Raw genomic sequence first — 23,076 nt, 5'->3', positions numbered from 1 at the left:
TTTATTTCTGTACTCTTACCCTCTGAATCAAGGGAACTTTGACAAAACAATCCAGTTTACGAATTAATAAACATTTCTATATTTTTCTAATAAACAACTCGCAAGCTACACTGTTGCGTGACAACCATGAACCGGAAGTGTCACCATAAAGATTTCTATGTTTCGATGTCTTCTTCTGCCATGATGATTTAAAATTGGGGATAAAGACCATTTTAAGCGACTAGTTTTCCTAACTAATGTCCGTTTGCTTCCATACTTCACACGAAAAATAAATACTCAGAAACGAGCACATTATATTCGAAGTCCAACAAAGCATTTTAAATGCCGTCAAATGTTAATTGTCCCCCTTAACTCATCCACAACTGATAAAGAGGAAACGACTTCTTTCTGGAGAGAAACGAAAAATAACTAAAACAGAATATTGTGTCAATGTCACGAAGTAGCAATAAGGACATGCCACGGCTCCTATACATTTGGTATTTCTGGGCGTTTTCCATTTACCAAGATACTCCAGAAATTCCGATTGGGTTGTAAATGGAACATGCTTTTCTTGGTTCGCTCCACTGAAAAATTTCCGGAAAGAATGGAACTTGTGAAAAGGTAGTCCCGTTTTCCCGTTGGAAACTTTTCCGATGGAACTGCGTGTTCCATTTATGAGTTTCACAAGGTTTGACCAGTTCCAGGCTGTTCACGACCATATCTTCGGTAAGGAAATATGGCGGCTTCTTCTACTCCCTCGGTGATTTTCCTATCCTCGAGTAGTACTTTATACGAATGCTCGGTGTGTCATGGCTTGGCTCCAGATTTTCAAACGTTAATTTATCACAACTGTGCCATGTATGTCAATGGTAAGTAGTATTTATCGAAGAAAACATTACATCTCACCCTCGGGTTCTTTGAGTGTTCCGATTATTTCCCGCCTTGAAGCATAAAATTTTGCATCTGTAATTAAACAAGGTCTTTTGTCATTCACCCTTTCACAGCAGCTGTTTCAAGTGCGTGTCGTTGAACAGCTCTTCCTTTGGCTTGTACTTCTCTGCATAGAGCTTCAATGGTCCCTCAAATCATCCTGGAGTGGCTTTTAAATTCATCAATCGTATAAGCTTATCTATATCGCGGCAAAATATTTTCATAAAAACCTTGATTTTGGTGAAGATCGCGTCTCATATAGGTTGCAATCGTCGCCAGGATAGCAATGTCATCATAATTTTTTGAATTCACGAGACTCTCTTCTTCCAAAGACCGACACTACAATTTCGTTTAACCACAAAAATTGTGCCGACAGTTTGTATTTTTTGTGCGGAATACATCGGACGGAGAAGGAAATGGATGGAACATGTGTTAAATGGAACACGTTCTTCACCGATAAACATTTCCCACCGAAATTCTCGGAATTTTCCGGAATCTTTTGGTAAATGGAAAACGCCCGCTGTGTCTACCTTCTCTCGTATTTATCCAGGAATACCGTAAACTGCCTCTTATAAGCCCTGGGGCCCGTTTCTCGAAAGTCCCAGTAACTTACCGGGGCCGATAAGTGTCTTTTGTGATAAATGTTTCTCAACAGATAAGCCCAAATCATCATCGTCTTGATGTTTCCTGGCGTTGAAAACGTGGCTGAATGGGCAAGAATAAGCTGAACCTCGTTCCACATCTTAAAAACCATAACATGCTTTGTGCTGGTCAATATTATTTGAAAAGGACAGCAGGGTACTATCTCTCTGGACCTTGTTCTGTCTGCGATCAAACGAACATTGCCCACCAACTATCAACGTAAACGAACAGCAAACTTCCATGCTCGCCGTTTAGTTTGCAGTTCCTTACTGTTTCTCTGGTGTAATAATAATTCAATTTATTCATACGTCCAAAAAAGCAATGAGGACGTTCAAAAATCTAATTAGTTAATCACGTTGATCTTCACATAAAGAATATTTCAGGATCAAAAAGCGCAGCAAAATAACATTACTAATAACACGAGTATTGACCACTATCTTGGTTTCATTAAATTTGTTACGGCCTTTATTGTTATTACTTTTTCCCTTAGAAACGTTCAGAATTCTGTTTTTTTTTTTTTGTATTTTTTTTGGTTGTTGTTATTGTCGTTGAGTGTGCGTGTGCTTTCTTTTGCAAATTTAATTAATAAACTAAATCACGCAGTTTTTGCATCTATAATTCACTAATCACGAGCTCTCATTTTTAGATGTATGAAGATTGGAAAACTCTATAGACAATGTTTTTAAAAACGGAGATGGACCCTTTATGCTATTTCTCTTCCCTTTCTTTATTTACAGAGATCTAAAAAAACTCGCTCATGATCAACGGACGAGGGAAACAAACATTACTTCGAACGTATATTTCACGCAAACGATGCAATAATTAACATAACAGTCGAAACTTTTAATCAGGTTAATGTCGTTCAAATCTGCTGCGTTTTACCTATTTCTAGTTTAATTTATTCATGGCAGTGATAAAGAAAGAGGAAAAAAAATTTTCCAAATATTACACAATAACGAACTGGACTCCGCATCAGAGCGAACGGATACTCTGAAATTTCCAGTTATGAAACGCAGCCGAAATATATATTTGTCCGTAACGCTACAAAGATTTTTCTACTGCGAATGAAAAATGCTTCCTTTTAAATGTTGCTTCATTTTTTTTTTCTAAAAGGAAAAAATATTTGTACCCGTGACAGTGTGTCATGCCATCTTTTTTACGCTTCGATCGCCAAATCTCAAGAAAATGCTGACAAATCTGAAGCCTAGCGGGTCATTTATTTTCATTTACCCAGAGTTTTGTTTTTATATTATGGTCAATAGGTATACAGTGAAGCCATAGAAAGTCATTATAGGGAAATCTAAGTTATCGCCCGTGGGTAAAATTGGCAATGTTTTAGTGCTAAAATGTGGTTGCTGAAAATTTGCATTTATAGCATGCTTTTCTAAACCTATTTCGGACGTAAAAGTAACTTAGGTTTTAAACGTTTTTCCGTGAAACAGAAGAAGAAGACCTAATAGAGCAATAAATGCCATTTGCATGTTAGTAACAGTCTGTGGATTGATACGCGACCCGTCGAAAGTTAAGGAAAATTCCATCCCGCCGAAAGCGGACTTTGAGCTCAAATGAGACAAAATCGTTTTTCGCATAATTACGCGAGAGGAAGCGGTATTTGGAAAAACTAACTACAGCTCAGTTTGTTTCTCACTAGGGACTACCTATGAGCAAAATATGAACAAAATCGATTTTTTGACTTGTGCCGCCACTTGGTCGATATTTGTGGAAAGTCGCTCTTAACTACTTATGAAGGAAGTGAGAGAAATGAGTGGCCTCTGAACATGGATACTTGTAGACCCTTAAACGAGAGTGAAGGTCACAATGATGGAGCAAAATTGTGGGAGACATCACCAATCACAAGACAGAATGATGGCCATAGTCATGAAGCAGATTCAAGAGGAATTACACCAAGCATAACACAGAAAGAAGGCTGTAGCCAGGAAGCATTTGCAAAAGAAACATTGCCAAACATAAGACAGACAGAAGGCCATAGTCGGTCAGGATCGGTGTGATTTCCAGCTTTGTAATCAGGTCTGAGCAGACGTAAGAACTTCCCGCTCCTGTGTCAATCATGATCCTTGCTTCCTGTCCATTGACCATTGCTCGCACTGTGGCATGTAAGGTTGAAGTAGACCGAGTTGAAGCGCTCATGTTCTTTTCTGTTGATGCAGGAACACTATCTTGCTCGGGGACAGTTGAAATTCTTCTTTCACAAAGAGATGTATGATGCCGCTGTCCACATTATTTGCAGGGTCTTGAACGGCATGCAGAAACAAGATGGTTATCAACAGTACAGTTGTAGCACAAATTCTTCCTTGGTATGAGGTCTCTTCGGGCAGCGACAGTCAACACCTTTGTACAGTTCACAGATGAATGGTTTGTAGAACCGCAGTAAACACATCTATTTGCATTGGTATATCTTTGTGAGCCCTGCATCATCAATTTTTCCGTATTTCGCCTGCCATCTCCAGGTCCGCTTTGCTGTTTGCTCTTCTCTTCCGTTCGAAGAGGGTTCCGGTCAACAAACTTACGCAGAGCTTCCACTAACTGTTCAAGTGTCCACTCCTCCCACTTATCATCTGTCTGAGTGATAACTTCCCGTAGCGGGCAATTTTTTTTTTTTACGCCCACTTCAAGATGGCGGACAGTTACCGTGACAGACTGGTAACTAGCAAGTCAAGTAGAGTAACACAACATTACTTCCGGTAAATTCGCGATCGCTTTCGCGTGTTTCCATGGCTTCTCAAGACGTTGTTTTTACCTGTTTTTACACTGAGACACCAGACATCATTAGCGAAATGTAAATTTAATGAGCTGAGATCAATTAAAGTGCGGATAACCTTGTGAATAATACTTCTCAAATTGCCCCCGAACATTTTTATAGTATGTAGTGTATCGAGCCCCTTTCTATGGCTAACCCAACCTCTACTACCTTTAAAAAATATGTCTCGTACTTTTATAGTGTCACCATTCCTTGAGTACAGTTCAAAGCTCAGAAGACATTTTTCTGGTGGGCGTAAAACGAAATTGATTTTCATTTTACGCCCACTTTTTGGGCCCGCGGAAACTAACGAGAAAACTGGGCATGAAAGATTACAAGAAAAGGAACTGGAAATGAATTAAGACATAAATGTTGAACTCTGGAGAGTACAAGTTTGTACGGCTCGTTTCAATACGGACAGCTGCTTATACAGAGGGTAATCAAGTGCAATCAAGGTATGCAAAAAGCAACCAATCACAAAACTTGTAAATAGAAAATTGTGCATGTGTTTACATAGACTGATGCAGACACTTGAGGGAGTTTTGGTACCCCTTTGCCTTGCATAAACTTTCAAATTCTCCCAAACTCCCTCAAATGCTGTTTGTAATTGAATGTGTGTTCCTTTAACCTTGTTAATCACAGTCACATCCTCTTACTTGTGATTCTTTAAGCTCAACCACTTGCCTAAATTGTTAACACTTTCCAGAATTTTGCTGATTTTTTGTAATGTTACTTGCAAGATCATGCTTTCTGTTCTGTACCTTTGGTCGTTTCCTGACACGAAATCTAAGACTAAACCGATCAAATTCATCACTGTCATTGCCCTCATCCTCAGCCTTTCTTGTAAATGGTTTTGGAGGTCAGTCTGCTCGAGTTTTCTTCATCCTTCAGAAAATCCCCTTTCTTCTCTGGCCTGTTACTGTAGATTGCACCTAGCTTTCTTCTTTTTCCAATCCTTTTTTTTTGGTTGTAGTCTGGAATCTGTTAAGGTGACGGCTTGCAAAAGTATGTAGTGCAGACGCAATTCGAGGTATCACGCTACAGGTACTCCCTTCTTTGAGTTTTTCATACCTTGAAACAAACTAGCTGACTCCCACAATAAAATTTTCATCCCCACTCTTTAATTTTGAAACAATGTCATTGCACACTTCATAGACCTTTGTCTAAAGACCTTCTGCTATGGGATGGATTGGATGCATTTAATCAATACTGTCAACTTGACTGCTGTTGTCTGTAATGTCTGTTGGGTCTAGTGATGGTGTGGTTAAATCTAATGAACATTGGGGTCAAGCACTGATTGTCCATTGAAGCAGACTCCATTTTGAGTTGCTTCCTCTTCCACATTTTTCTGGTGTACACCGTCTGCCTGCTAATAACTAACAAAGTAATTAATGCTGGCTGTTATTCTGATCTTGTTTCTAACTTGTCACCCCCCTTTGGAACCCACAATAACTATATAACTGTATAATTTGGAATTTTATTGCATCGCTTGCAAGATGAAGTGAATCCTCTGCTCTGATTGGCTACTCGCCTGATCAAGATGGAGCCATCTTGCCCACTTAGGATTACCTGTTACCCGTGCAGTCATGGATGCATATAATAAATCTTTTATTGGCGAAGCTTAGGTCAATATGGCAGGATATTGGCCTTGTTCTATTGTTGGCAAAATTATTGATCGTCCTGTCCCTAAATTGTACCGATGCCCCCCCCCCCCCCCCCAAAAAAAAAACCCCTCACCCCCTACACACACGCACATCTTTTTAGGCTGGGATCCCTCCTTTTAAATAAAGGCTAATCTCTTTTGTATCACGATTATTTTGAAGGACGTAAAAAGAAGATAAGCCTCTTGCCCAAGAGCTTCGTTTTGTGATACACAAGAAAGCTGCAAAAAAAATGTAAAAGTAAGAAACTGTATGTATGGCTTTAACATACCACTTCATCATTCATACAGAACCACCTCTGGTCCACCTTGCAGTAGCTATAATGGTGGCCACATTTGCACTTAGTACCACTATGTACAACAACACTTTGCAACTCGTACATATTGCTGTTCTATGTAAGCAAAAAATTATAGTATAAACAATTAGAGAAGGCATAATCTTAACTATTTCTATAGTTGTGTTCCCTTTCTTAGATAAACATTTAAATGGTAATACAGTGGAACCTCTCAAATACTGGTATAGGCAACCTCCTATTTAATGTCAGGAAAAGTGGTTGGCTAAAAGAGGTGGTCACTGTCAGAGAGCCTGCAGACTGTAATGTTGTTAATTCTAACCTGAATCAATTTCTATAAATGGGGATGGATATGGCAAGTGGAAGTTGTGGGAAACATGAACAGAAGGCAAGTGTTTCATCAGCTAGTGGCCTGTTTCAGGTTATCCCAAAACTTTCACAAATGTTACCATGGAAATAAGGAAAGTATGAATTTATACATCTTTTCCATAGAGTCACAGTTAAACAACCAACCAAAATAAATACAAGGGAGTATTTCTTTCGAGCTGTTGGTAGGACTGCTGTAATTGGTCAGCGGTGTTGCGCATGGGAACGAGTGTGAGTTGTGTGTAAAAAACATGGCCGACAGCCTGAATAAAGTATGATCGTTGTGTTAGCCAAGTTGTTCCTGTTCATACCTGTATCAGCTGGTCAACAAAGCTAAGTGGACTATTTCATCACTTTTCCTTTTTGAATGTCAACCCAGTTTATTTGTAGAGATCAAAATTACTACAATCAAACCTCCCATAAGTGAACACCTTTGGGACCAAGCACAGGTGTCTGCTTTTGAGAGGTGTCCACTTACGGGAGCTGTGCATTGGCGGAGGTTCAACTGTAATACTAATATTCTTAAAATAAAGCTATATACCGGTAATGATAGTACAGACAATAATTAGGGTATGTCACTACTTACAGCTTTTCTAACAAAATTATATTTTACTTTCTTATTGTATCAAAAATAATTATACCTTTGATGGCTCATTCAATAGTAAGCAGTCAAACCATGCAGGGTATATCAATTTCTTCCTCAATTTGTTAATTCCTGTTCTCTCAAATCTGCAATATATTATTGCAAATATTAGGGGAAAAAGGATCCGTTGTCTTTAGAGTTCAGGTATTAAATACAAGAAGCTAAGACAAAAATCTCCACAAAATTATGTAACTTTCAAAACCAATTCTTCGAAATAAACCTACCTTTTTAAATGGAATGTGAGGACTTTGGGCCATTTACCAACAAATTGGTCTTTCTCAGCCCTGGTCAGCTCATTACACCTGTGTACAACACCAAGCACAATAGGTATTGTGGGCACACGCAAACACAATCTAATATGATCTCTGTGAGACATATTGCAAATTCATGACTTCCTAACCTTTCGCAGAAGCATCGATTGTCCCCATCAAGAATTTCTGTCTGTATATTATCGAGTGCTTCAACCAGTGATTGGGAGGACCCCTATTTTATAATAAGAAAAGATAATTCCATTTGACTATGTATGGTGATGGTTAAGAGGCCATGATAGGAAACGTTTTTGTAAATAAGAAAATTGAATAAATTGTTAATATTAAAATTTAGTTACTGTTTGCATAAATATGACCAAAATTCTTGATGATTGACACAAATCCTTTATGCATAGCCCATCATTGTTGATTACTGTGCTTTGCTATAACATGCCAAATCCGAAATTGAAATCACTGCCGACAGTTGCATTTTTCGCTACTGTCAATGACTGCACTGGAAGCTTTAGAAACAAAGTAACAGGATCAATAGGTCACGCTTGGCACGGTGATTGGTGGATTTTGATCCACTTTGTTTGATTGATGGCAGGAAATGCAACCATCTGCTCATGCAGTGTTTTGTATTTCAGATTCCACCTGTTATTGAAAAGTGCAAGTTAACTGTTACATCTACCTGTATGGTGATTGTTCTGCTGCTGACATGTTGGCACATTGTACACTTTACTGAAGTGGAGAATAAAATAGCATATTTGGAGATATTGACTTTGTTTATCTGTGCAAAATTACTACTGTCACATACCTCATGCAAACATGGGCACTATTATTTTTGTTTGTTATAGTAACTAGAATACTTCTCAATGGGAAGCCTACTAATAACTAGGCGTGGCCTATTAGTTAGCCCACTAGGGGTCAAATCCTCCACCCTGCCACTATCTGGATTTTTCTTCCATAGTCTCAAATTCAACTACTCTACAGTTTGTAAATAGCCTTCATTGGTCAGCATCCCGCCAGTTGGTTATAACATGGTGCTGGAAAGTCATTAGGGGCAGCCATGATTCACATTTGTGGCATTAATTTATTCATTTATTGTTATTATTTTTTTATCATTATTTGTTATTTTTGTATTATTTTAATAATTGCATGTATACAAACCTGTACTGGTTAGCTCTCCAATTTCTTCATGGAAGTGAGAGGCACCACTAAAAACAGACCACCAGCCTTAAGTGGAAGTGTATCATTACTCTATAAAGTATTGGTTTAATCATGTTTTATGTCTAGCTGTATAAGGTACAGCTTTACTGACACTCACTTGTCAACTGATAACGCCATGTCCAATCGATCGCACAGAAAACTAGCGTAAACAGAGAAATAGACGAATTTTCCACGAGTGTGACAAATTACCGCGAAATGAAAACAATTTTGCCGCCAAAACTTACATATCTCTTAGTTACCAGCTTCCCAACGAACGATCGCACTTTTTTCATGCCCAGTTTCTTCGTTAGTTTCCGCGGGCCCAAAAAGTGGGCGTAAAATGAAAATCAATTTCGTTTTACGCCCACCAGAAAAATGTCTTCTGAGCTTTGAACTGTACTCAAGGAATGGTGACACTATAAAAGTACGAGACATATTTTTTAAAGGTAGTAGAGGTTGGGTTAGCCGTAGAAAGGGGCTCGATACACTACATACTATAAAAATGTTCGGAGGCGATTTGAGAAGTATTCTTCACAAGGTTATCCGCACTTTAATTGATCTCAGCTCATTAAAGTTACATTTCGCTAATGATGTCTGGTGTCTCAGTGTAAAAACAGGTAAAAACAACGTCTTGAGAAGCCGTGGAAACACGCGAAACCGATCGCGAATTTACCGGAAGTAATGTTGTGTTACTCTACTTGACTTGCTAGTTACCAGTCTGTCACGGTAACTGTCCGCCATCTTGAAGTGGGCGTAAAAAAAAAATTGCCCGTACCGGTCCAAGCTTGTCCATCAGTGTGTACACGGCGCTCTGAGCTGACAACAGCTTGTCCATTGTTGACAAAGTTCGTACAACTCTCGAAAGCTTGTTGTAGAATTCGTGAACCCGGTCGAGTCGACGAATGTCCGTAATACTGTGTAAGCTCTCCATTTCCTTAATGAGCGCTTTGTGCACCTTAAAATCCTTGCCATAGGTGGTCTGCAGAATTCTCTTGGCTTCTTGATAACCTTCTACAGTGTGCGGAAGCCCGAGTATGTCCTCCCGTGGTTGGCCCCTTACGAGCTCCAATAAATAGTTGAATTTTCTGATTTCCGATATGTTTGCACCGTCCACTTCCACTTCAAATTGATTCCAGAATCGAAGCCAATCTTTGTAATCGCCGTGAAATGGAGTGATGGTATATCGCTGAAGCTTCACCGACTGTGTTGCTGATGAGCCAGGAGAATCGCTATTTCCCGCTCTGGCGTCTTTCTCCATCTCCAATTTCTTTTTCAGCCACTCTTCTTCCCGTTGTTGTTGTCTAATATGCGCGGCTTCAAGTTCCTTTTGTTCCGCCAGTCGCGCTTCCATAATTTCCTTGTTGATGGCTCGCTGCTTCTCTAATTCTCGCTGAACCCCTTTGTCCTCCTCCCTTCTACGTCCTTCATCCAAAGACAACTTAATTTGTCCCCGAATTTCTCGAAACATTTGTAGTTTTTCCGTTTGTTGCTTAGACCAATTATTGATCTGATCTAACGTGTGTTCGCTCTCCAACATATGCTCCCCTGTCTCGTCGATTGAAATCTCCAATTTGCGAATAAGCCCGCATATCTTGTTGTAGCAAAGTTCCAAGTCTTCTCGATCGCCATTTTACCAGGTTTTTGAGATTTCCTCCAGCTTCAAATTCGAAAACTCTAACAACTGATCGTGTTTCGATGTTAGCGCCATTTCGATCTTGTAATCTGAGCCCACCAAACTTGTGTTTGCGAGGATTGTAAACAACTCGCCTTGTGTTTTCCTACCGAAGTTAAAGTTCGAAAAACGACCTAGTAACGTGTAAATGTACCTTTTGTCGATGAATTATCACAACTGTTCCCTCGTCGCTTGTTCTCAACCGAAAATTATCCACGATTATCCAACATTTGTCGCTTTCTGTGTTCTCGGGCGAAAAATCCAACTCGTGTCCTGGCAGGGTCGCCACTTTCAGTGTGGGGAATGTATTAGAATAAAACAGAAATTCCCTGACACACTGTAGAATCCACCGTTTTCCAGTCTACTGTTTATTCACCGTTTTCCAGTCTACTGTTTAAAAACCAACGCGAGAAAAACGCAGTGTTACAGTGCAAGGCCAAGTGCCCTTTTTTGCGAGCACGTGTGTTATAAAAACCCGAAAACCCTTTTTCGAAATATGGTCATAAAATCTGACGCGTAACGCAAACTGGGGAGTTTACGACAATACCAGTTGTGTAGAGCTAGAAGCTTATATCACAACTACCAAATATGTTATATTACACAGACTTATGAGCGTTTGTGCCCCATATATGGCACACCAGCTGGGTTGGGGTACCGCTTCCTCGTGTCATCAAGGACACACTGAGGCATGAGCTCCCGTAGCTCGACCTCACTGAGGCCAGCTGAGGTCTTCCGGTGAATGTATAGTTCATGCTGCCACAACCCCCTATCCTTTAGGCTTCTCCAAAATCGTCTGTAATTTTTGTGGCGCTTAGAATGGTTTGTATAGTCTGGAGCGCAGGAACCTTGAATTTTTGTTACTTCACTTATAGTAATACAAGGCCCCATCAAACAATGGGGACAGGGTGGATATTCCTCAAGTCCACCCAGGACACTGTCAGCCCAAGCATCCCCTTGCTGCCCCTGATCGTGAGGTGTCGCAACAGGAGCAGCTAGGGATGCTTCTCCGACAGGCTGGGCAGATGAAGGCACAGATGCTGTTTGCCTTGGTACAGCTCCTGAAATGCAAGACAATTAGAAATAACTATCAAAACCATGTTTAGAAAGCATAAAGTTGTATATTCATAATATCAATATTGTTTGATACATTTGGAACGTATTGGAGAAAGGACTGAAAGTGCAAACTACAAAAATGCTAGCTAGGCACAAATTATTGTCAATAAACCTAACACAGAACTATTACAAGTTGGCACAAAAACACACATCATAATTACGCGGGATGCCCCTAGGGGGCATACCGTGTCTTAACACGGGTCGATTTCTCTTTTTTTTCTTTTCTTCCTCGTAGCTACAAATCGGTACATTAATTTATTCATTAAACTCACCCTTCTCCTACTCGGGGTGTATTGTTCTGATTGTCTTCAACAGAAGCAGGCCAATCAAAATCCATTCTTGTCGGTTACATCGCGAGGGAGGGGACCCACTCACCCCTACCTGTGTGACGTCAACGCATCATTTGATCTATTTATTAAAAACAGATTAAATTTGGCGCCATATTGTTAACATGTTCTGAACTCAAGTGTGCCGTTTTCAAACGGAAATTTCACCATTTTGAAGCGGCAAATCGAAAGAATAACTTCTAAGAAGCATTCGACATTTAAAACGGTGGAAATTGGTAAATTCCTGGCGAAGGAATCGTGCTTTGTTTGACAGTCTTAGACCACGACGCGAGACTGAAAAGAGGTCATTGAGAAGCTTACGTTATCGCAATGGAATTCCCGCAATTTCCCTTGAAACCCTGAGTAGCGTAACACAAGGGAATCGTAGCCACATATCGGTACATTAATTTATTCATTAAACTCACCCCTCTCCTACTCGGGGTGTATTGTTCTGATTGTCTTCAGCAGAAGCAGGCCAATCAAAATCCATTCTTGCCGGTTACATCGCGAGGGAGGGGACCCACTCACCCTACCTGTGTGACGTCAACGCATCATTTGATCTATTTATTAAAAACAGATTAAATTTGGCGCCATATTGTTAACATGTTCTGAACTCAAGTGTGCCGTTTTCAAACGGAAATTTCACCATTTTGAAGCGGCAAATCGAAAGAATAACTTCTAAGAAGCACTCGACATTTAAAACGGTGGAAATTGGAGAGCTGCTGGCTAAGGAATCGTGCTTTGTTTGACAGTCCCGATCCACGATGGATCGATGGGAGACTAAAGAGAGGTCATTGAGAAGCTTACGTTATCGTAATGGAATTTCCAAAATTTCCTGTGAGACCCTTTGTAGCGTAACACAAGGGAAACAAGATAACGCCATCTTCGTGACTCAAAGTATCCATTAGCAAGGATAGTTTTATCAATCGGCGAAGCATACAGTTGGAATAAATGAATTAGCCCCAGTATCTCGCGTAAATGTCAGTACTCGTAGCAACAAATCTGCACATTAATATATTTATTAAACTCTCCCCTCTCTCGGGGTGTATTCTTTTGATTGTCTTCAACAAAAGCAGGCCAATCAAAATCTATTCTTGTCGCGTATATCGCGAGGGAGGGGACGTAGTCACCCCTACCTGTGTGACGTCAAAGCATCATTTGATTTATTCGTTAATCTCGGATTAAATTTGTGGCGCCATGCATATTGGTCATATTGTTAACATGTTGTGGACTCAAGTGTTCCGTTTTCAAACGGAAGATTAACCATTTTGAAGCGGTAAGTCAAAAGAGTAAGTTCTAAGAAGCACTCGATATCTAAAACGGTGGGAATTGGAGAGTTCCTGGCGAAGGAATCGTGGTTTGTTTGACAGTTCTAGAGCACGATGGGACTTGAGAAGAGATCATTGATACACTTACGTTATCGTAATGGAACGCGATCATCGCTACTCAAACTATTCCATTTGCAAGGATAGTTTTATCAATCTGCGAAGCAACCATTTTGAAGCAGTAAATCAAAAGAATAACTTCAAAGAAGCACTCGACATTTAACACGGTGGAAATTGGATAGTTCCTGACGAAAAAAATCGTGCTGTGTTTGACAGTTTTAGATACACGATGAGAGACTGACACCCTTTCCCTCGGGAAATAACTGGGTATTTTCTTACACTGTCCATTCCGGTAGTCGAGCGTTAGTCAACCATAAAACAGCAGTGAATAGTTAAAAAAAAAACATTGTCGAATGAAAAATCGCCGCTTTGGCTTAAACTGCAAAATACCCTGCCACTCGAGCAGTCTACGTAGTCAATTAACTCATTTTAAAAATGTTATTATGCTCGTTAAACAACCATTGCCGTGTTTCGGATTTAGAACAGCTTACATTTGCTGACTGACATTGTCCGACTTTAATAAATTCAATTTCCAATCATTACTACATAGTTTCAATGTTAAAGTTGTGCTTCTTGTAGTAACTCATTTGAGTCATGACAGTACCCGACAATGATTGTTCTTTAAAAGGGGCATTTGACAAACAAATCCGACGATAAGGTAGGGCATTTGAACACCTTTTTGGCCCGAGGGGGCGGGATTTGAACGATCCAATCTTCAAAAATTCAAATGCCCAGGGTTTGCCCTAGGGAAGATATTGAAGTTTCGAGTTGATCGGCGCAAAAGACAAATAAATTACCATCGCAATAACAGCAATTTACAACTGGGGGAACAATGAAACAAAAAATATTTATTTACTTTTCTTCTCGAATTCCAACTTCGTTCACACTAACCTCACTCCATTGATTTCTTGTAGACACTTTTTGATCCACAGTAAAACCACACCAAACTACTCTGCTTTGCACATTGTTACCATTCTTGTTCATGCTTAATGATCGCTAAAATCTCACCAACAAACGCGACAGCAAAAACTGTAAATACGCTCACGGATAGCATCTTTGATAAAAATGTTACTCCCTTTCACGTCTTGCAATGACAACGTTTCTGAAGTGTCGATCGCCCCCTTGTAAAACCGGGCAACGCGCTCTAAAAAACAAAATGGTGTCAAGATTGTGTTCGTTGTGTTGCTTATCTGATGAACATGCGCAAACAAAATGTCCATCTACGAACACACACCTACTGACACACCCCCGTGATGCCAACATTAAATTGTCAATCAAACATATTCACTATCGAAAACTTTATGCGCAGCCGCCATGAAAATTACCACGTGATACTATTCCGTTTATCTTATTCGTTGTTCGATGAAAACTGCCCACAAACAATGAAGGGATAATGGCTCTCGAAGCCTGCAATGCAGGCGTATTTTTGGAACGGGAGCGCTGAATAATCCTTCGTTGCTGTCATCTTGGGCGAGGAAGCGCGAGAGGGCTGGAGCGAGTCAAAAGTGAGCCTAAGGGAGAGGACGACTGGCTGACTTCAAATACGCGAGCTCAATTTATTATTCAGCGCTCGCCCATGAAAAACGCCTGCACTGCAGACTATGGCTCTCGTAACAAAATAGAATACCTGAAAATTTTTGCAAATTCTGTGTCAAATAAAAGGCAGTTTTATACTCGATTACAACTGGCACATGTTATCTGAAAGATTTTATTTTACCGTAACGTTTGACTAAAAGATTCAAATTTTCATCAATTAAATCTGTTGTGTAAACCGATGTTCTTGCAAGAAAGAACTGCTAAAAAGGTAAGCTTATGTTTTCCTCACATTTATGATAATGGAAGTGTCTTGCCACCTGGTACGAAAACTTATTATATAGAGTATAAAAAAGAACAACTCTTGTATTTTTGGTAGATGCAGGAATTGCCTTATACAAGGTGACAGGAAAAATACAGCTCTATATATGTGCGAACGCTTTTTTTTTTCAAATAATGAATCAATTTAGACTTGTTTATTTTGTTTGTTCCCGCATCTTTTACCAATATCTCTTACACAATAAAACTTTACACTATGTCTTTTCTAATCCCGAAATCCCGCACTTTTTTCACTCCTATACAGAATCCCGTTTTTTCTTTCCCAAAATAAACATTAAAAAAAAGTTCCGCAAAAGTTAACAAAATCACGATCGGATGTAGATTTGCCCTTTCGATTGACTGATTTTGAATTTACGCCTGTTTGAAGGTTATTGTAAAAAAGAAAAAAAATTACCAAAGCCTAAACACATTTTGCCACCCGCCAAACGCAATGCTTTCAATGCCTTGAAGCGTGACACTACCATACATTAAAAATGCATACAAAGGAACTGCAAGTTTTGTCTCAACACGCAAGATAAAGAAGGTCAAATATGCTATAATTGTTTCAATGGACGTAACGAGCCTATGTATTAACCATCGGCGTACGGGAAAAATTTTGTTGGGAAGGCTGAACATAATTTGCCCGAATGAAACTTGTTGTGGGTTCAGGTGCACAAGATGATTCTTTCGTGACGTCAAGTTTTCTTCGCCATACCGTGAGAGCACGGGCATTCAAAATACTGCAAATATTTTCGGTAAATCGAGATCAACATTTCTAAAATACAAAACCATGAAGCGAGAGATAAAACGCACCCATTTGAGTTCTAAACGAAGTATGAAGAACGATTACTTCGAAACCCAAATATGTCAATAATCCTTTGTATGTCATTCTGCATTGTCTTGTTTGCATACTTTCTTTCAATGTTAATAACGGCGATACTGCTAAGTCGGTCATTCTTGTCCCATTGTGGATCTTAAAAATGTCTTGCTGCGGCGAAGGGCGCTGAAAGACCTTTCAGCAGAGCACGAGGTTATAGGGATTGTGGCCAGCATGGAGGCATCTTTATGTGTAACAGGTAAATTATTATTATTATTATTATTATTATTATTATAATGATAAAATGTCATGGAGACCATTTTGATGCATGGTCTTTACCATCACGGCTGCGTTTCTTCTATTGCATGGGTATCCGCAGTCGCAGTTTTCAAAGATTGACTTCTCACTTGATAGCATTTCACCATCCACGCCATGGAAATTTTATACAGTTTGGATGTTGTTGATGCTTGGAAAACCTCTGAATACGATTTCGCCCAATGCGCACAAAACCTCCTGGTCATTGCCCTCAAACCTTTATTGAAGTTCACTGACGACTTTGTCAATACTTGTGTAATAAACTGAGACGAAAATGGTCTTTTGCCGTCTGTTGTGAGCTGTCGTTCGCTGCAGCAGGTGTCTCACCAGTAAGGCCCTGAAGTCGGCGTGATTGTCTGGTTCGAGGCACCTTGGCATCTGAAGGTAAATTTTGTACCCTCAAGTCCTATTCTGATTTTTTGCCCTATAACATCAGCATGTGACTACATCTGAGCGAAGCTCTCTTCATTGCGACAATTTCTCAGTGTCTTAACGACAACATCAGCAGTCTTCTTGGCAGTGATGACATCCACCTGTTCTCCCTGTAGATAGATATCTACTCAAATTATCAGTGTTGGATAAGATGAGCTTCAAAACCATCAAGCCATAAACAAACTTAAAGTCACAAATTGAGTGGAGAAGCGAATTACTTTCGTTGTAGGTCTTGAGATCGCGATCCTTTGATAAAATGACCACGCCTTCCATTATCCTTGGCACTTGCTCTAGCATGGTCCAAATCAAGTTATTAAAAAATAAAATATTTTTTACTATCTCTTTGCCCTAACGGTACATCCGTTTTGCCCGAATAATACTATTTTATTTCCGACAGGGGGAGGCTGCAGCCCCCCCAGCCCCCCCGCTCCGTACGCTGATGGTATTAACCCTATGTAGAGCATACGAAAAATTCTACTACAACGAACCACCTATCCCTATACAAATACTTGAAAGAGCGCGAAGTTTCATTGTCCAAGAAAATTCATTCCATTCCTGTCGCTACCTACAAACCCATTGTACATCCGTGGGTACAAAAATTTCAGTCGCCTTTGCCAATATCTTTAATTGCTAAGGTATTTACGGAAATTTTAAACCAAAGCGCATTAAAATCGCTGATTTGGAAACTATATATATCGGTACTACGTACCGTATCAAAGTACGCTCTCAGTAGTGCAATTTAAAAACAAGAAACTTGCAGTCCTTAAAAAAAATGAGAACAAACGAATCTTGCCTTTCTTTACCAAGGAAATATACAAAGAACAGCCCAATAACTTCCAAAAGAGTGCGGTCGATCAAAGATATACTCGTGAGAGCAAAATTATAAAAAATTTAAAACACACACTAGGGAGTCATGCAAGCCTTTCGAAATTGTTCACTGGATACTTCTCAATACCGCCATCTACCACCTTATGCACTCACGCAATTGAAATGCCGAAGCTTCTCCCGAAGCATTTACTTGGCGCAATATTCGCGAGGCGTGTACAATAAAGCGAATGTTTATTTCTCTCTTGTTCTTCGTTGAGAATTGCACATTAAATATCTCTTTATGAATTTGCTTTGCAGAACTTTGTCCATACTCTGTTGTGAGATAAAAGTGCACCAAAACTCGAACTTTCTTAGCATGTTCCGCGCTGTTCGCTGCCATTGCTTCCAATGATCCGCTATTAACGATGATCGAAAGGCGATTTAAATTTAAATTCACTTCATACAATTCAGTTGCTTTTAAACCTACACCATACAACGCGAGAAAGGAATCGAACTTTTCCTTCAATTGTCATATCTCTAACGCTGAAATAACGCAAAACACTGATAACACACTGATAACAGTCAATTCAATTTTAATAACCCAAGGTTATTCCTAACACTAAACCCTAAAGCTATTGAAAAATTCTAATGCAATACTCTACATTATAGGATCTGAGTTCTCTATCAAAATACGCTCGCGCCCATTGGTTAAAATCGATCACGTGATTTTCATATACGCCAAAACAACACATTCCAAAATTGCAGTGTTATATGTGATTTGTAATTTGCTTATTATTGAAATACACCTGTACTTATTTACGGACTTTTTATTGATGGTTCGTAAAAATTGGTATGTAGAAATTAGTCAAAAACAGTTAGTGTTCATACACTTCATCTTAAAAAGATAGGCTCATCAGTGACTTGTGTAACGTGTATCACGTCAGTGAACTCAGATTGTATATTAAAAGGGTTAGAGACTGTTAGTTCGTGTTTTCTTTACAAATACACGCACTTGTGTACTGTACAATGAACTCGAAATTTTCAAATCTGCACTCGGCCTAAGAATGCCTCCTGTAGTATTAAAAATGTCTCGTTCATTGTACGGTCAACGCTTGCGTGTATTTGTAAACAAAACACTCACAACAATCTCTAACCCATAAATAAAAATTCAATGCTCCACGTTAATTGGTATTGATATGTGCTACACAGGAAAAAGAGTAAGGAAGCCCTTTGGTTTGCTGACACTTATGGCTTCTTCCAGAGTCCTTCGTGTTGTGCTATGACAATGGTCAGACTCACAGAGTGGTCATCAATGGCTCCGCCCTCCTCCTCTCCTCCTCAGAAGGTAACTCAGCGAGCTCTTTGGCATCACTCCATTACATGTACTGTAACAAATTTAAATAATTTCACAAGTAATTAATGCCTTCTTTCATCCCTTGCCAGGAGAAAATGTGGAAAGAAGCATGGGGGTTAATCCAGACCAAACTGAGAACACAACTTCAAAGGGTAAGCCAGAAATTCAAAATATGGCTGAATATTGAAAAAAAAAAAAAAAAAAGATAATTGTCAGAAACAATGTATAATAGTATTCTTATCTTCTTTCCACAGAAAAGAAATCACAGTGCCACAATACCCTCCCAGAAGAGGAAAAACAAAGGAAGCTTTAGGGATCTATGCCAATTGCAAAATAAGTTTAATTTGCTAATCCTACCAACACGTTCTTACTGTTGTGTAATTGCAAGCGTGGAAATTATATTACAGCAACTTTCGAACGAGAATAGCACTGCCAAATCATCTATTTAGCGCTGAAGCAAGCACAGAAACTTGAACAGTGTTTTCCTTTGTACAAAGGCATAGAATTCTTTAAATGGGCAATAATACACAGTAAGCTGGAATTATAGTTTTATCTATTTCTTTTTCTCGCTATCAGTTACCAAAACGGCTCAAAAACCATAGCCTTTGGGGCTGCACTTACCTATATACCTTATACAGGGGAGTACCCCCCCCCCCCTAAGGGCCCATTATGTGCTAAGTTCCCGCGGAGAGTTGCACTCTTACGTATTAAAGGGGAGATCAGAATTACCTTTCAACTCAACGTATATTTACAAGGGATGTTCAACGGCCTTACGCTCTTGGCATGGTTCTTCTTCGCTGTAAAAGATGCAGAAACATTCTATTTTAGTATCCCTTTGCTCAATCTAAGTGAAATGTAAACAACATTTTTAAAACGACATTTACAAACATTACATATACTCACATCGGACCTGTTTCTTGGATGGGGATTTGCAGCGTTTCACCGGTGACCATCTCCTTTATCATCAGGAAAAATAATGCCGCAACAAAAAAGAACATCTGAAAATGGTTAACATTTGTCAACAGGACTACTTGTAATCCTCGGCTTACATCACTCAACACGAGTGGCTGAAAGTAAACCTTAACCAAATTTAACGTTTATAAATAAACTTTATCCACAATCATGTGCTCCCGTGCTGCAACAATCTTTACCATTCTACTCGAGAACTACCATTTGCTCTTTTTGTTTTAGGTACATACCGTAATGTTTCTTGTATACTTCTGTCTCGTCTTCTAAACCTCGGGTGATCTAAGTTTTGCTGAACGATCACACTCGCGACGAAATGCATAATGGGTGTGTTGAGGAACTTTGATTGGCAGGTTGTATTACGAACAATAGCCTTCTCTGCAGTGATGCGGAGGAATTCGGGATGTGATGATCGAACCCTTTAAATTATAATTGTCTTCACGAGAAACAAGAAAATAATTTCTTCTTATCCAGAGGTTAGGACGGTCGAGCATTTGTCGGTGCGCTGTACAGTAACACTCAGAACTCTGAACTCAGAGAGGATACGCAGAGGATACGGAATTTACCGGAATGATATTCAAGGAGATAAGCTTATTAATATCGTGTATCATTTGACTGCATACAGCTACAGTCCGTTTGGATATGCATTTTCTTATGCGATTCATTTGGGTGGCCAAATTCTACTGCTCCTGTTCGAATTGCTGAAGACATGATGCAACGCGCAAGAACTGATCCTGAGCAGATGGGCAAACAGTTGGCAAACAGCTTTTGAGGTGTGTGAAATTTTATATCCCTTTTTGCAGCTCAAAATCTTTCGTTTCTTTATTAGTGCAGCAAAATCGGGAAAAGCATTTAATATCTGTACATACAAGTGGCTTTGTAGTCGTTTTTTGTCCAGGGGCAAGTTGCTCAACGGCCGGATAACTTTATCCTGTGGATAAGTCACTATCCAACAGTTTCAATCTGTGCAAAGATTTCAGTATTTTCTCTTGTACAAGCGGGGCACTCTAACCAGAGTTAAGTTTGGGAGTTAATGAAAACCTTGGACAACGTTTAACGTGAAGTACATTTTAGACCCTGTATAGCGCCTTATCCAGCGGATAAAGTTATCCGGCCTTTGAACAACTGGGGCCAGATAGTTAAATACGATCGTTAACAGATAGCGCGCAGTAATTGTACACACATAACTTCCTACGCCATATTCAAGCTGATTCACCCTCACTCGAATTTACTGCTATAATTTTGGATTAGTGGTATAAATAAACTTTATAATTATTTTCTTATTTTCGTATGATTCGCAATACGTATTTTGCAAATGTTCGGTTAGTTAATACAAGTTGAGGGCGCTTAATGACTGTATATTAATGTAAGAGTTTAACTAGTACTACTTGCACATTGCTTTGCAATTATCAATAATTTCAATAAATAAAGTTTTCAAAGTGAAAAAAGTACCGTTCTAGGATTCATGGCAATAGAATTATGAATTTTCAAAGTTAAAAAATGTATGCGATCAAATTGTGCTTGTTGCTGCGAACAGCGAAAACATTACCGGATGTGCCAAGTTGACACTAATTTCATGAATTGAAATGAAATGTTTCCAGCGAATAGTAATTCTTAGTTTCTCTTTAGTTTCTAAGTTTACCTTTATTTTCGTGCAAGAATCATGATTTTTCTACAATCCAAGCAAAGGATATGATTTTTTTTAATAATTAGGCTAAGTGGTTTTACAAGAGCGCTTAAGCGCACCTCGCATCAATATCGCTTGGCTTTTTGTGCAGTCTTTTTTTCCTTTATCAAATGCGCGAATTGAGATTACGGTGATTTCAGTATTTAACAAGTTAAACAAGTTCGTCGCTTTTAAAGCTTACCTTTAATCCTTTGCACTTTTGATAACCATATGTGCGGGATTACTTTAAATGGGACATGAACGCCAAATTTCAGACATCAGGACTGAAGCGTTCGCGAGCAATAAGCGAGAGAAGTTTGGTTTCTACGGTGTATTTCTCGGGGAAAACACGTACTGCCTACTGCGAAAATAATTTTGTCTTTGTGTACATTTCCCAAAGAGTATGACGTTGACAGAACTGTAAATAGTGCTATCTTTTTCGTGTCGGTTCTATGTGGCTGAAATATAGTTATGGTATTCTCTATTAAAATCCATCATCTTTCGCGATCAACTCACTGGTGAGCAATATAGCGGAATTTCCTTCAAACCGGTGATTTGAAATTCTCAGCATTAATTTTTTTGGTTTGTAGTAATACCGCAATTCACTTCTTAGCGTGATTATTTTACGAATAAACGCTATTTCTACCTTTCACTACCTAACAATAATCACGCTATTCCAAAATTTTCCCTTCAGGTTTGCTGGATCCCAGAACAGATAAGCGTTCCACGAAATACAAGGAACGATTAATAAGATGGAATGTCCTACATGCCGAAAGTTCTTCACCATGGACAAAGACTGTAAACAGCATGTAAAAGGATGCAAAAACTGTGTTTGTGAAGATTGCAACAAAACCTTTTAACACGAATCTAAATTGAAAAGGCACACAAGCAAAATGCATTTAAGCACATACAAGAGTGAAACTTGCAACAAGGTCTTTGCTGAAATAAGCAATCTTGCAAGACATGAGAAAACACACAAGTGAACTGTGGTGATAAAAACTCCCTTTCTTATAGTAGTTTGTTTGTTTGGAATCATTTAACTTCGTCCATTATTAAAATACAAATTCTTCCTCCTGATTTCATAAGGTTTGTGTAGGGAGAATTTATAAAAACACCAACGCATTTTCTTTTTGGTGATCATTATAGCTATTCTCATAACCAGTTCACTTGATTTTTTATATATATTGACAGGAGGATTTTGATGCTGGTGTCTATTGCGGCTTAAAGGGTTTACATATACCTTTGTAACTTGTTTTCAAATAGGGTCTCCTTTTTACTTAAAATTTAAAATCAGCTCTCTTTATGACCAACAAAATAGAAAGAGACCCTGAGGTAGTCGCAATTCTACAGAACAGATGTGCATGTACTTGTAAGCAGTGCAAATAAATTACTTTATCTTAGTTTGTTTCTCGGATTGGTTTGTGTTTTTTACTATGACAACAGACTTATTTAGGGAGTTTCACAAGATTAGAGGAGGGAACTATACCTTAACCTTAAACCTTAGCCCAAATGTGTGTACGCTGTTAATTTATGCTTAGTTTGTTTGCATGTGCCAACTGCCCAATCAGAAGCAAAGAATAGCTGCAAGAAACCACAAGAGGTGTACTCTCTTGCAGCTTCAGTTTGGGGTTTCTTGCAGCTATT

The 23,076-nt window shown here is 39.1% G+C and overlaps 1 protein-coding gene across 1 annotated transcript; it reads right to left on the bottom strand.

Moving 5' to 3' along the window:
- Window positions 1-6,203: 6,203 nt before the first annotated feature.
- LOC146465141 (ubiquitin carboxyl-terminal hydrolase 17-like protein D) lies at window positions 6,204-8,041 on the bottom strand. Its single transcript, XM_085128858.1, has 3 exons — window positions 7,496-8,041; window positions 7,270-7,357; window positions 6,204-6,361 (listed from the first exon to the last, which is right to left on the bottom strand). The coding sequence occupies exons 1-3, from the start codon at window positions 7,645-7,647 to the stop codon at window positions 6,233-6,235; spliced, it is 369 nt and encodes a 122-aa protein (XP_084984984.1). The 5' UTR covers window positions 7,648-8,041; the 3' UTR covers window positions 6,204-6,232.
- Between the last annotated feature and the right edge of the window lie 15,035 nt (window positions 8,042-23,076).

This window comes from Pavona decussata, unplaced genomic scaffold (assembly GCF_977016875.1).
Source record: "Pavona decussata unplaced genomic scaffold, jaPavDecu1.1 SCAFFOLD_156, whole genome shotgun sequence".
In the NCBI taxonomy this organism is placed as follows: Eukaryota; Metazoa; Cnidaria; class Anthozoa; order Scleractinia; family Agariciidae; genus Pavona; species Pavona decussata.
Note: the sequence above shows the minus strand (reverse complement) of the source record. Positions and strands in the feature narration are given on the sequence as shown.

Excerpts from the sequence above, each read along its gene's own strand:
- LOC146465141 (XM_085128858.1), bottom strand. The coding sequence starts at position 7,647 with ATGTCTCACAGAGATCATATTAGATTGTGTTTGCGTGTGCCCACAATA. Across the intron at positions 7,358-7,495 it reads CTCACATTCCATTTAAAAAG|ATTTGAGAGAACAGGAATTA; the intron begins GTAGGTTTATTT and ends AATATATTGCAG. Across the intron at positions 6,362-7,269 it reads TATTGAATGAGCCATCAAAG|AACAGCAATATGTACGAGTT; the intron begins GTATAATTATTT and ends TTGCTTACATAG.